The sequence below is a fragment of the Onychomys torridus genome, chromosome 4 (assembly GCF_903995425.1).
Source record: "Onychomys torridus chromosome 4, mOncTor1.1, whole genome shotgun sequence".
Classification (NCBI taxonomy): Eukaryota; Metazoa; Chordata; class Mammalia; order Rodentia; family Cricetidae; genus Onychomys; species Onychomys torridus.
Window position 1 is genome coordinate 54,564,924 of NC_050446.1, and position 15,027 is coordinate 54,579,950.

General features: G+C 42.4%; 1 protein-coding gene across 5 annotated transcripts in view; it reads right to left on the minus strand.

Moving 5' to 3' along the window:
• Znf385b (zinc finger protein 385B) overlaps positions 1–15,027 on the minus strand; it is a 391,103-nt gene that overhangs the window by 84,762 nt on the left and 291,314 nt on the right. For all 5 annotated transcript variants that reach the window (XM_036186187.1, XM_036186184.1, XM_036186183.1 and 2 more), the window contains one exon: positions 9,549–9,691. In XM_036186187.1, coding sequence (XP_036042080.1) covers positions 9,549–9,691 — 143 coding nt within the window. The remainder of the gene's footprint in view (positions 1–9,548; positions 9,692–15,027) is intronic.

Below are 15,027 nucleotides of genomic sequence, written 5' to 3' on the forward strand. Positions count from 1 at the left end.
GGCAGACATGGTGCTGGAGAGATAGCTGAGAGTCCTTCATATTCCAGGCAACAGGAAATGAACTGAGATACTGGGTGTGACTTGAGCATAGATAAGACCTCAAAGCCTGCCTCCACAGTGACACACTTCCTCCAATATGCCCATACCTACTCCAACAAAGCTACATCTCCTACAAGTGCTACTCTTTTGGGGGGGGGCATTTTTTTTTTTTCCAAACCACACTCAGTATGAGTATTTTAAACTGGAGCATTCATTTCATAAACTCAAGTTCTTGGCTACATGCATAACCTTGATATCTATGTTAATTATGGTTACTCCAATGCACAAAGCCAGTTCCAGAGTTGAACATTATTTATTTACAATAGTTAGAAAGGATCAAAAGGTTTGAAATATTAATATACATTACTATTTATATGTAAGTATAGTGCCTTGCTATATTGAGTCACTTTGTAAACATGATAGGTAAAAGTATCTTAAATGATTAAAAAGAATATTGCGATGTTATACAACATTCCCCTCTCCCCAAAAACCAAATTCAATAAACTTTAGAAATTTCCCAAATATTCACTCATACTCAGTTCTCTGTGAATATAATCTACTTACATATTCATTATATAATGATGTGAATAGGAAGATACCATCATGCCCAGTTTTAAGATGGAAAAAAAAACGACAAAGTAACCTTCTCAATATCACTCTCATTTCTGCTTGGGAAGCAGCGGAGCCCTCTCCCTTTTGGCTCCTACAAGGACCCTGTTTGACTGGCCAACAGGACCTGGAGTCATGCCTCCCTTTGAAGCCAGTCCAATTGAGTCGCTCCTCAGGTTAAAGGGGATACTCCTGAAGGCTTCTGCAAGAGGTCCAATATAACGCATCCACAACTGATGAACCTTAGGAAGGAAACCTCTCCTAATTTAGATGGGAAGTGCTTTCAAGTGTCCCGCCTGAGCAGTGATCGATATCATTTCAGTGTCCGACAGCTTCAGCCCCTTTTGGGGGATGGAGATTCTGGGAGTCTGACTACATACACTGCAGTGACAAGGAACCATCTTAAATGTGACAGCAGCTTGGTGTCCACTGCGGAAAGTGGGGAATCTGGAAGGAGACCTGTTTTCAATCAGGAGAATTATTCGTTAGTCACCGGCCGTGGGAGAGAGGTGCTGTGCTGCAGTGCCTCAGATCTCCTCCTGGCTTTAGTAACTATGCTTAAAGAGCTTGTGTTGGGACTGACAAGGCAGAACCGTCTTCCGAATACAATGCGTGCGGTGTGCCAAGGAGGATTCTCAGCTTGACTTTGGGAGGATTTGCTGGGCACTCAGAACTAGGCCCCACATGAGTAAGCTGTGAGAAGCACGCGCACTTCTGGTCAGGTCAGGCAGGTGGAGTGGAGGCCAGCCCTTGCCTGTCTCATTGTCTCCGTTCTTCTCAGTGCTAGCCCACTCTACTGGGAGAAACAAGGACACTCGGTTATATCCTTCAACCTTGTGACCCACAAAACGCCTAACAATGACAGGTAGCCTGTTTCATACATGAGCACACTAAAATAATTAATTGTCATATATCTTCAAAACATGCAAACGCCCTGTGATTCTCAGACCCAGGGAAATAGGGTATCATTCATATAACTTAAGCTATTTATCATTTTATTTCAAGCATCCAAACATAAAAAGGAATTTATAAAAAAACTAAAATGAAGGCTCAATTTGTGAGAAAGTCTTTTTCCAAGATTCCTACTAAGCTTGCAGATGTGTTTTAACTTCACAGATTGCTAAATAGCACTCCAATTCATCTTTAGCACCCTCAATGCAGCCATAAAAGCAAAGAGACTGGAATATTCCACAGCGTGCTGCTCATCCGCAAAGAGACTCAATGCTTAATTCTGAGCACAAGAATCAAGAAGGTGAAAAAGACAGAAGAAAAGACAAGAAGAAAAACCAAACACTGTGCTACTGGATGGGCTCTCAAGCTCTTTGGGTACCATCACAATCAATCACTGGGTATCTTACTTAGCAATCCCTCTCCCTGGCTGTCGAGATTATTTTATGTATTATTATTTCCCCCCTTTTTTCTTGAGCTTTCCCACTATATTACAGGCACACAGAGACTTGGTGACTGAGGCAAGCTAAGAACAGCCTGTAAATCTGGCCAAGAGCCTACGGTTGGGAACTCACAGGGCCCAGGGGTGAACCAACCACGATTATTCTGCTGAATGGACATAGTATCGGAGTGCTCAGCCACAAATAGGACATTTGTGTCCAACTGTCTCCCCTCCTCCCACCCTGGTGCCTGCCACAGGGCTCAGGGCCACTGCCGAAGAGAGGGTAGACAGACTGAAGAGCTAGGGCAGAAGAAGGAGTGAGACAGTGTCTTCTGTCCTCATGAACTCACAGAATCTGTAGCTGTCTACATATGACTGGCAGGAGATCAAACCAATCAGTGTTCTAGCATGGAAGGGGAAGGGATTCAGGAGCCCCCACCCCAATTTGAAGGGATATAGATAGTTGATGGCTTCTAGGGGGAGAAAGTCAGTTTTTTCTAAGGGTGTGGCTCCTGGTACTTGGACCATGCTCTGGTAGACAGCCCCACGTCTTGAATTATATGAACAGCATAAATTGGAATTGATGCTTATTTAAAAGAAAACAAAAACAAACAAAAAACCCAGACACAAACTTGGAGGGATAAGGAATGGGGATGGATGGGTATGGGAGGAGTTAGGAGGAGGAGCAAATATAATCAAAATACATTGTATAAAATTCTCAAATTAATAAAAACATGTTTTTTAAAAGGAACAAGCCTGGAAGTTTCTTCTTTTCCTAGTTATCCTGAATTAATACACCGAGCATATCAGTTGAGAATCAGATAAAGATTTTAAGGAAGATGGCCCAATGTAGACACCCTTTCCAAGGTGACTCTACTCTTGAAAAAATGCTGACCTGGGGCGGTGCCAAGGCCAAGGACCTATCTTGCCAGAAAAACCTAGTGAACCCTCCAAGTACACATAATCCTTGAAATCCTAGCACTGGAGACTCAGCCCGGAGCACGTGAGGCTGAGGCCGGGATAATGAAAGAGGCACACGGGAGGACACAGCATGTCGGAGCTGCAGAGGTCTCTTTCTAGTCTCCCCTCACCTTGTGGTCCTTACCTCCTAAGGACCATCAAAATCTTAGCAGAATCTTTGTGAGCTTACAGTGAATTCCTGTCCTGGAGCAACTTCTGACCTGTTAACCTCTGCTTAGCACAATGAATGTAGCACCAGACATGCAGGAAATCGTTGAGTGGGTACCTTAAACAATGATTTAGAGGAGGAGAAGAAACTGGACTACCTTCTGTAGAAGCATCCCTTTATACATACATAGCACGTAAGTTCTAGCTACATATCCCAGTGGAGGCTCAGGAGACCGGAGTAAAGGGAGGTTAGAACATAAAGTCTTTAGTAAGTTTTGAGGCTTTTGAGTGAGGCAAAGGATATGTTACATTTAAAAATGCCACGTTTGTGGTCTGAGGGAGGAGGAAAACAAGAGGTGTGTGGTCACTGTGAATTTTTCTTTCTTCCCAGAGATCTTATCTACACATTTTTTTTCCTGTGTCAAATTTCATGGGGGGTGCAATATTCTCCAGACACATATACCCATGGCTAAGTATTTGTGCAACAATCTTTGTTAGCTCTTTATTACATTTTCAAAATCCCCCCCCCCAAGATTTATTTCCAATTATATGTGTGTGTCTCTGTGTGTATATGTACACATGAGTGCAGGTTCCTGCAGAGGCCAGAAGAGGGCACTGGAGTTACTGAGTTACTGGCGGTTGTGAGCCACCTTGTGGATGCTACGAACTCAGATCCTCTGCAAGAGCAGTACTCACTCTCAAGTCTTCTCTGCAGTCTCCTTAAAGGTTGCTATAAATATATATTTTTGTAATCATCTTCTAAACATTGTTATGAAAGTTCTAAGCCCAACAATGGGCAACAAATTTTACACCTTTCCAGTGACTCTGAGGAACTGTAGATGATTTCATTTCAGTGTAGCTTATTACACACTTCTTCAGAATATACAGAAGAGATGGCTCTTTAGCATATTTTAAAGCTATTATCAAAATTAAAATTTCAACCACATTTTCTTTCCTTCTTTCTTCTTTAATGTGGCTGTGGTAAAGGGGTAAGTGTAGTTAGACACACTAGCATCTATAAAATATATAAATTTTTCATGCTAACAAGCACTGTTAAGAACATAAAAACCAGACTCAAAGAGCAAAGATTCACTTTGGGTTACACCATTCCACTATACAAGAACAAACCAGAAATATGTACTTGAATGTAGGAATAAGGAGTTGATGTTAACAGACACAAGGATTAAAAACAGTGAAAAAGCTCAGCATCACAGATGACTGCAGGCTCCTTACAATGGCATCTCCTGAGTAACAGACAAACTAATGGCAAAGTAAATATGATTTTAATTTCTAATTCCCTTCTCTCAGCACCAGTTGATAAATGCATTATTTATATTACAAGAAAGACAAACTCTGAGCGCTTGCTGATATTTCCAGGCTATGAATGATTCAGATGCCAGAGGCTCTAGAATGGTAAGGTGACGTGCTTATCACACTGGTGATCTCACAGCTTGTCATGCATGACTCAGACAATCACACAGTAGCTTGAGACTTTATACTCCGAAATCATCTTTATTCTGTTCCACACATTTGATCATGTGTCAGGAAAAAATATTTTCAAGGTGGGGAATGAGATCACATTTTTTTTTTCCCTAAAAGAAAAAAAAAATGTTATTGGGCCTCTTGCAGTGAAACAGCAGTAGTGCCTGCGGTTTCCTGGAAGAGTCGCAGAAACGTAGCAGGACCCAAGGAGAAGTTCACATAAGCAGGCTCATAAAACACCTGTCAATCACAGAGAAACCGAGGGGTGACTGTCTTCCGCTGCAGCTCTTGACTGCAGTTAGAGCTCTGGAGAGGCGTGTAAACACATCTCCTCCTGTATGCAGGCTGTGGCCTCTCAGAAGTGGCTTTAACTATCAGTACGTAGGCTTGTGCAAGGTGGGATTGTGTCGAATCTGAGCTCACAGCAAACTACCATAGACTTCATGGTTCTACCACAGGACTTCATGTTCTCACACTCCTGGAGGTCGGAAGTGTGAGATGAGGTTGGTTTCTAGTTAGGGATATGCACGTGCAAATGTTTATACATATGCATGCAATAACAATGGTGACAAAGGAGGGCACAAGTCTGAAGGAAAGAGGGGCAGGGTAGATGGGAGGGTTTGGAGGAAAGAAGGAAGGAATGTTGTAATTACATTACAATCTCAAAAAATAAAAAAATAAAAACTTCAATGGGTTGGGAATAGGTTAAAAATTGGCAAGTGTGGGGGTGGGGCTGGAGAGGTGACTGAGTGCTAAGCGCATAGGAGCAGGAAAACTTCAGTCAGGCAGCTGCTTCTCAGAGACAAACGCTGACCACTGGGGCAGTGGGAGAAATGACCATCAGCGTGTAGCCAGGCAGAAAAGCCTACTGGGTCAGGGCTCTGAAGGTCAAAACCGTAAAGAGAATTGATGTTTGTGTTTTCACGCTCTTCACTTTTATAAATGACACAAACGATTTCTCTGTACAGCAGAACCACTAAAGCTGAGAGCTGTTGCTGCTGGACTGTGGCCATCAGGACATGGGGCCCAAATCATCACCCTCCTGATGGCCAGTTTCCTTATCTGCCTCTTTACAGCTTTGCTACATGGGGTCTTACATTATTTGTTTATTCTTTTTCAAAAGAGTTATTTACATATTTTAATTTGTTTGAGCATCTGGCTACATGTACGAGTAGGTAACACATGTATGTCTGGTGCCCTCAGAGGTAGAGCTGCAAGTGCTCTTAAGCACTGAGCCGTCTCTCCAGCCCTCTGCTTAGTCATCATACATAGCATGGAAAGATTTAGTTGTGGATTGTGGAGAATACAGCCTCTGAGTGAATGCTGGGAAGCACAGACGCTGTAATGCGTAAATTCAGCAGAGAACAACGCACCAATCTGGTTTTAGACAATGACAGAAATCTGTTTTAATCCTTATTCATCATACAATGTTCTGCTCTACTATAAAGAAAGGAGAAAATATTAAATCTCTGTTTGTTTATTGAGACACGGTCTTACTAAGTAGCCTACGCTGTCCTGGAATCCACTATATAGACTGGGCTGACTTTGGTCTCATAGAGATCTGCCTGCCTATGAGTACTGGGATTAAAGGTGTGTGCCACTACACCTGGTTATGTCTTTTTAAAGAGTTACTTTATTTTCACTAATGTTTGTGTGTACATACACATGTGTGACGAGGCCAGAAGAAGGTATTGGATCCAGTATAGCTGGAGTCAGACAACTGCGCACCAAGTCGTGTGGCTGTTAGGAACTGAACTCAGGTCCTCTGCAAGAGCAGCAAGTGCTCTTAACCACCAGGCCATCTCTCCAGCTCTTAAATATATGTATTTTAAACTAACTTGAGGAAGGTAACAAAGCTAAGGAGTTTTAAAACCTTTATCTGTGGGTCTTGGTATAGCAATAGAATTGTTACTTTTCAGATAAAAGTTGATTAAGTTTGATCCCATTTCTCATATTGATTAATATCAACATTGGTTGAAAATAAAGTGAAACTACAATTCACTTTGTTTCTCAAAGAAGGAGCAGACAGCAACTTTTAAAACCTGCCGATAAGACACAACAGCTGTTTTACAAATATATTCTGCTTCAGCAGGGCTGCTTGTAGAGGCTTGTATTTCATATTCAGAAAGTCATTTCCTCTTTACTTAATGATCCTGCAGGAAATTATCTAATATGTGTCCAGCAAGGACAGGGAAAGATTTCTGATTGGGCTTTGTTCCCAGTGTGTGAGGTGGGAGGTGGCATAGGCCTCAGGAGCTAAGGGCATGAAGATCCAGCACCCAAGTCTCAACGTTAAAAGATCATAATTCAAGCCCCAGCTACCCCTCTTGACAACAGGAGAGACAACCATAACTCCACAATGTTTTGAGACCTGAATCCCTGGAGGGATAGGAAAGATCACAAATACATGATAATTTAAGTGTAATTTTTAGTAGTGATATAGAAACATTACCCTAGGGAAAAAATCTGGTCATTGACCACATCTTAAATTTTCTAGGAAATTTCCCAAATGAGTTGGGTGCTGGGATGGAAAAAACAGTAGGAAAAAGGACAATCATTTAAACTGCAACTCAGAGAAACACACACACACACACACACACACACACACACACACACACACACACACAATCACAATCACAATCATCCCTCCTCCACGCGCACATCTCTGTGTGTTTGGATAGAAGGCTCCACTATGGAGCTCAAGCTAACTTTGAACTGAAGATCCTCCTGCCTTAGCCCCACTGGCACTGGACAGGTGTGTACCACCATGCCCAACAAGATAAGAGAAGTCCCATTAGGGTTGACTTCATTTTTCTTAGAGTACTAGAGGGGCATGACTTGGATTTAGTAAACTGAGCAAAGTCAGTATTTCTGATAGGTTTTCTTGCAATGTCTTCACTTTGGAAATCAAGTATTATCAGCATTTGAAAATTTTAGAGCTTATTTTCTTCTACAAAGAAAAAACATTATAAAAAAGAATATTCATTGAGTTTTATCAATATAGTGTAAGACTGTTTTACACAATAAATAAGTAATATGACATGTCGGTGCATCTGTGAGCCCTGTGCAACATTAATAGTCAATACAAATTTTACATTTATCTTAAGAAAGAACTTTGTGAAAGCATTCACTCTATTTTTGTTTAACAGCCTTTAAAAACCTAGATGCAGTAGCCTGCAAGACATTTTGAAAATTGGTAACGGTGGCCTCCAGAACATCACTGAGTATCTGTTAGGTGTGAGGCACTGGAAGGAGCTGGGACGAAGGTGCTAGCTGTGACAACATATCTTGGTAAAGGGAGGAGAGTGTGATCGGGGCAGAGAATGAAGTTTTCGTGTTGCCTTGAGTGCTAATGTTTTCTTAGAAGCCGAACATGTTTTCAAGACAGCTATAATCTCCTGTGGGCAACTTTAAAAAAAAATCATGCTACTTGTTCTAACAATCTTGTATGAGGCTTGAGTTAAAAAGTCAAAGCACAGGCAAACACTTAAGCTTGCTCCATCACCCAGCTCATCCCCTGTGCTGCAGTCCACAGTCAAATGGTGACCAAAACACAACTACCTAGAAAACGTCCTAAGTACAGGGTGATGTTCAGAATGATTGCAGATTCAGTGACAGGCTTGACTGAAGCTCAGTGCCTCACTTTGGGAGGGACACTCTCACTTGTGATGAATTCATGTGACCAAGAAGGGCCTGACTGATCTAATTTCCATGCTCCTTTGGATTAGAAGCCATGCTTACCTTTTCATGCCTTAAAACAAAAACCAAACCCAGCAAAAAAGCCTGTTGGCTTTGGCCAGAAAAGACAAGACAAGAGAAACATTTAACCACTTACTCCCCGAGTCAAAGGCAGAGCCTTTTCAAAGCTGTATGGTCCTTCACTTGCTGACACCATACAGCACTGGGCTCCAACAAAAGGCTTGTCAACAGATTCTATTTACAACCCTTGAGGAAAAATCCTCTTGCTTTTCTCACTTCTGTAGGAGATAAGTTTGCAAAGAGGGGATATCTGGCAGTGCTTCCCAAGCACACTGTCTGGTGCTGTTGATAACACGATTATTTGTTTTGATCATGGCAGCATCTAGAATGTTCCTGTTCAGGAAGACCATCCTGCCCCACCAAATCTATTTATCTACGGTGCAGATGCAATCCATGCCGATCCCTTCAGTGTTCAACCTTTCTCCTGAAAGAAGTTTCCAATCTACCCAGAATCCTGCTGTTCAAAGATGTCAGCTCTAGTTGGCATGCCCATGAAATGCCTTTCGTTCAAATAAAATGAAGTTGGGCGACTGACATGAATATGCTGGTCAGAGTGAGCAATTCACTAGTGTTATGTATGTTTAGTGGGCAATAGTTACACACTGTATAGAAAATTAATATGTAGATTTCAAAGGAGTATCTTTCTTTCTGGTCAGAGTCAGATTCAATAACTCACAAGAGCTCCCAAATAAAAACTATGTTTAGATGAAAGTCACATCTCCCAAATAAAAAGGCACCCAGAGAGACAAATCCCACAGTTGTTGCTTTAGTTTCCTTCACAGTGAAAATTGGAAAAAAAAAATCAATGTGGCTTGATGTCTCTAAATTGTGTGCCCTTGAACACACCTGAACAGGGAGGGCCTCAGGAACAACAGACACGGTAAAGCCACGTGAAGTTCATCGAGACTGGACACCGTTAGCAGGTGAGAACCATCTCTGGAGACATTAGTAAAGCCCACAGGCTGCCTACTGTTTGGGCTGAGTTCCACAAGCGAGGCATTTTCCACAGTACAGCCGAGAGGTAGAACCTCCACCACACACTTGGGAGACAGACTCTAGCCATGGTCTCCCTGGGAATGTAGTGAGAGAAAAGAGCTTGCCGTACCGAGGCATAAGGAAAATAAAAAATGCATTTACTCACTGTGTTAAAATTTGGAAAGAGTCCCACAGCAGAGCTGCTGTCCACTGGGAAAGACATGAATGGTTTGATGTCCAGCGAAGGCTGCATCATCAGGGTGGGTGTGCGCACCAGAGTGGGAAGGGTAGTAGTGTGGCATGCACCGCCTGCCAAGAACAAAACAAAACCGATTCAGTCTCTCCCTCACTTCCATTTCCCTCCCACGCATGCAGGCCCAACACAAGGCTGCTGAGCTGTGACCTGCACAGCACAAGAGTCACAGAGGCAAGCACCTGGCAAATACTGTCAAAAAGAGCGCTTCGTGGACTGAGACACTTGCAGGGTACTTCCCTCTGCATAAGCCATGGGCGTCTCAAGGTCGGGTGACACACTGTTCCCAGGTTCCACCAGCGGGTGTGGCATAACGTGAATGTCCAGGAGTCCAACCCTCCTGGCATCTTTGAGACCCCATGAACTGCTAGAGAATAAAGGGAGGGCCTCTCACGATGCTCTTTGCTATTGGGAGTAAACAGCCAGCAGCAAGATTTATGCAAATCAGAGATAATTACCGGGGTTTTATGAGGAAGAAAACCTTGGACTTTGGCAGTTACTGGCTATAGTTATGACTCAATTCATTGTCTTGAAAATGATCACAAAGTTTTCCTTACTCTAGGGGAAAGGGGAAGTCTAGACATGGGATGGCTAGAGAACACAAGAAGGTGGGTTATGGTCTGGCTGCAGACATGGAGTTTGGGGACAGGAACTCATCATTTTGTCTTACTTTTTACACCTAATGAACTTGTGTTCTTTGGGCACCTGTCCCCTTGACTAGTTGTATTAGCTGTTCCCTCCTTCGGTCTCTGGTTTAATCCAGGACTCGGTGACTTAGAATGATGTTGGCATTCTTCCTGGTGATTAGCAGTCTAGAGTATAGATAGATACGTTTGCTGGCCTGGTTGGCTCTCTGGCATGCTTTGTGTGTGTGTGTGCATGCCTGCTTGTTCAGGTATGCTTGCACATGTGTACCCACATATGTAGAGTCCAGAAGTCAGCATCAAGTGTCATTTCTCAGGAACCCATCATCTTGTTTCCTGAGTCAGGGTGTTTTACTGGGGCTTTGCAGATCTGGCAGGTTGGCAGCCAGTGGCCCAAGGGATCCCCCTGTCTCTGCCTCCCCAGCTTAGATGGCAAAAGTTATCTCCCAGAGTGTACCACCTTAGCTGCCTTTCATGTGGGTGCTGGGGATCAAACTCAATCCTCATGGTTGCGTGGCAAATACTTTATCAACTGAGCTACTATGTCCACAGTCCCATGTATGTATGTATGTATGTATGTATGTATGTATGTATGTATGTATGTGTATACTAATCACATATCAGATAATTCACCCACTTAAACTGTAAATTGAATAGGTTTTTTTTTTGGCATATTCAGAGTGGTAAATGAACATCATCTTCACATGCAGAACATTTTCATGACTTAAACTCTACACATAGCAACAACAGTCTGTTTCCCATTTAACCCAGCATCCCTAGCTTCTGACAACTACCAATCAATTTTCTATATATATAGAGAGAGATTTAGCTGTTCAGAACATGCCATTTAAATAAAACCTTACATGTCTTTTGTGACTGCCTTAGTTTGTTTGAGATTAATGCTTTCAAGGATTACTCATACTGTAGCACGCATCAGGGTACTGTGCCTTTTCAAGGCTGAATGCTGTCCTACTGTGGGAATGTCCCACATTTTGCATATTCATTTATCAGATCATGGGCATTTGGATTAGTTGACCTTTGGGGGCATTCTGAAGAGGGCTGAGCAGCAACGTGAGGCCTCAGTTCTCCCTGGCCTGCCTATCTTGAATCACACAATAATTTCATGCCTAGAATCCCTCCCTTGCTTGAGGGAGAAATGAGGAGTGTGAGAAAATGCCCCAACTATTAAAGCATCCCCCAGCCTCTAACAGTGTCCCCAAATCACTGAAGTTCCTGCCTCAGTGATAAACTGTTTTGATAATGAGTTTCCAAAGAAACTGGTGACATGTTGCCAGGTAGTTGTGGATAGTATTGGCAATAATGTTGAGTAGAGTGTCATAGCTCATTTACACTGTTCTTTTAAAAAATATATTAGAAAAAGAAAAGAAATAAGAGAAAAAAGGGCACCTGAAGTATTATCTGTAATAGTCACTCAGATTAGCCAGAGCCATTAGGAAACACATATGGGGACTCAGTACAGAGAGTCAGCCAAGAGTATAGACGGAACAGTGATTTGTTTTCCTGATGTTCAATTAAGTAATCTGGTTTGGACTGGTATGTATATACCACTGGCACTTAATTACAGATTATTCTCCATCCTAATCAGGTAATGCTATCTCCATTGCTAACCTCAAGCCTGAAGATCCAAGATGATGTATTACATCATTGCATCAAATGTCGCAAAGGCATATCTGAAAGGACTTATTTTAACATCATAGCTAAATTGAAAGCTGGAGAAAATGGCCTTTAGTAATTTATCATCATAATTATTAGAATTCTAAAGCACAAAGGGTAAGTAGGTAGTATTAATCTAAGTGGTCTATTGAACAAATATAACTGGTTTTGTCATAGTTGGTCTCTGAAAGGGAAGCCAAGCTCCATCTCTAAGGCCTCAACGGTGGCTGTGATAACAGTGTGTAATACAGAGGCCCCCAGGGCCTGGTAAGAGTCACTCTGAGCTAACAAACTCAAACCCAGTGGAATGCAGTGGGGAAACTCACAAACAGATTGCTCCATCAACGAAGGTCAGACTGTTCGGCAATCCTCCTTACCCAATCACATCTCTATGCTAATAGACAGGAGGCTGGAGAACTACTTAGCTTCCACCATTCATTAGCATAAAAACTTAGCAGCTGTTTACCATCTCATTAGCATTTTAATGACACACAATTTGCCATGTTAAACACAGATTGTTTTAAAGTACTGATGGGTCTTCGGAACAAACCCCCGCTCCCGTCAATCCCTTCACCTCAGTCTTGCTGTTTTCTGTTTTTAAGCGTGGCTTCATTCACCAAGACTGACTTTTCTGAAGGAGCTTTTGCAGATTGAAATGAAAGACAAAGCACAAAGCAGATTTTTTTTTTCCTGGTCAAAAGTTATTCACTCTTTGATTCTCTGTCCTTTTACTCCAGATTTGGCTCCTACTGCTGGCAAGCCTGTCTTGTCACCTTTGGGTGCCTGAAAGTCAGTGAGAGTTGTGAGCAGAAATTTGGTTAAAAGGCATTGCGCCCTGCAAGAGAATGTTCAATTTCTCTAAGAGTCAAAGACTTTGCTCAGAGTAAAAAAAAAAAAAAAAAAAGAAAAAAGAAAAGAAAAGAAAAAGAAAAGGAAAAATGAAAAAAGTTGACAATGGAATAGTGAAAATTTCTGTGCAAAAGTGCTCCCCTTTTGTATTGCTATTCTCAGGAGACAGGAACAATATTTAACTCTTTCAAAAAGCAAACTTGGGGGTTAAGGGGAAATGAAGGCGGTTATTAAGGAAAGTGCAGTTTATTAATTAAGATTAAAAATAGTGCTTCAGCTTAGATTTAAACGCAGGTGCACGGGTACACACCCAGGGCAAAGTGGACGTGGTCCCCTGGTGAGAGTGTCACCAACTTTGGGTTTTCTGCACACATTCAGCAATATAGGTAACCCTAAAGGGTGTGTATGTGTGTAATAAATTTGATAAATGTGCACTTGAATGTGGGTGGGTTGTACACAGAGGCCAGAGGAGGTCTGTCACTTTCTGACTCACTGCTTTTTGAGGTGGGATCTTTCCTGAACCTTTTCTTCACTGAACCTGACGCTATCTACGCTGGGTAGCCAACAAGCTCCAGCCATCCTCCTGTCTCTGTGCCCCACCACCCAACAGCTTCCAACACTGGGTTTACCAACACACTGTACCTTGAGGACAGACTTTTCGATAGGTGTTGGGACCCAAACTCAGCACGCATTCTTATCCAATGAGTGCTTGCTCCAACACTGACAGATTGGTTGGTTTTTGTTTGTTTGCTTTTAGTTACTAACTGTAAGGGTTAGGTTTTGTCAATCTGACACAAACTAGAGTCACCTCAGAAGAGGGAACTGTAATTCAGGAACTGCCTCCATCACATTGCTCTGTAGGCCTATCTCTGGGGCTTTTACTTGATTGATGACTGATGTGGGCAGTGCCATCACTGGGCACATAGTCCTGGGTTGAACAAGCCATAGAAGCAAGCCAGTCCTCAGGGCTCCCCTAGAGTCTCAGTTACAGTTCCTGCCTCCAGGTTCCTGCCTCCAGGTTCCTGCCTCAATGATCTTGACGGTGACTGTACCCTGCAAGATGAAATAAACCCTTTCTGTCCTCGAGCTGACTTGGTCAGTATTTTATCACAGCAATGCAATGCAATGCAATCTAGGACACTAACCCTTTTAGCCTAGTGTACAAAGTGCTGAGTCTCACAGAAACGAATAAAGTCAAAATAGGGTTTCCCCTTACTTGATGAGGTTTTTTTTTTATATCATATGTATTTATCAAACCTCTTGTTAAAATGAAACACATACACACACTCCTCTGGTTCTGGTGAATTCTTTTTTGTGGGTGGGTGGGGGGAAACACTTCCTGGAGAAGAGAATGTAAAAAGGGAAGAGGAAGTGAGTGGGAGAGGGAAGGAGAAGGAGGAGAGACAAGGTCAGAGAGATCTTAATTCCATGTTCTGAGAACTTCCAATTGTTGTTAATTCACCATGCTTGGCATGGCAAGGTACCCTACTCGGGGGCACAGTTACAGTTTTCTGAGTCCCAACAAATAGAAGCTATATTTATCTATCCTATGAAGACAGTAATACATGAAAGACTCACCACTGTGATCATAAAAAAAAAATCCTATTATTTTGGCCAACTGCCTCTGTAACATAATAGGTACCTTATCATGTCAATGGATTATGTCATAATCCATCACAATGAAAGCTCATTTGAGGGCCAAGTGACACTTGGAATTATTGCCTTAGTCTCTGACCTTTAGAAATGTGATCTTGAAGGCCCTTTTAGGTTATAATCCTAAGGCTTCCTGGTGCCTCATCTTTGTGCCATAACAGAAACAAACAAAACATCTAACTCTTAGAAATGAGAGCCAGACATTTCTATGGAGTGGAGAAACATTTACAGAGTGAGATGAAGTCTGTTCTTAACCATGCAAGACTTCCTCCCTATGCCATTGCCTGGTACGTCCCTTCCTGCAAGTACTGAAATAGAAAACTTACCATGCCACATATGCCAAGTATGGAACTCCTAAAGATTTCTCTAGAGAAATTAAAAGGAGTGGGAGCTCAATGTTTTCTTTTCATTGCTTTCCCAGCTTTGTGGCCCCTCACATTGTAGGTCTCTCCCTCTGACCAGAACAATCAATAACAGAGCATCCCCTGCTCTTCTCTCAGCCCATTTTGTCAGGAAAATATAAGACCAAGAGGTCTACTGGCCAAGCATGGCCGCTAGGATGCAGCCATGTG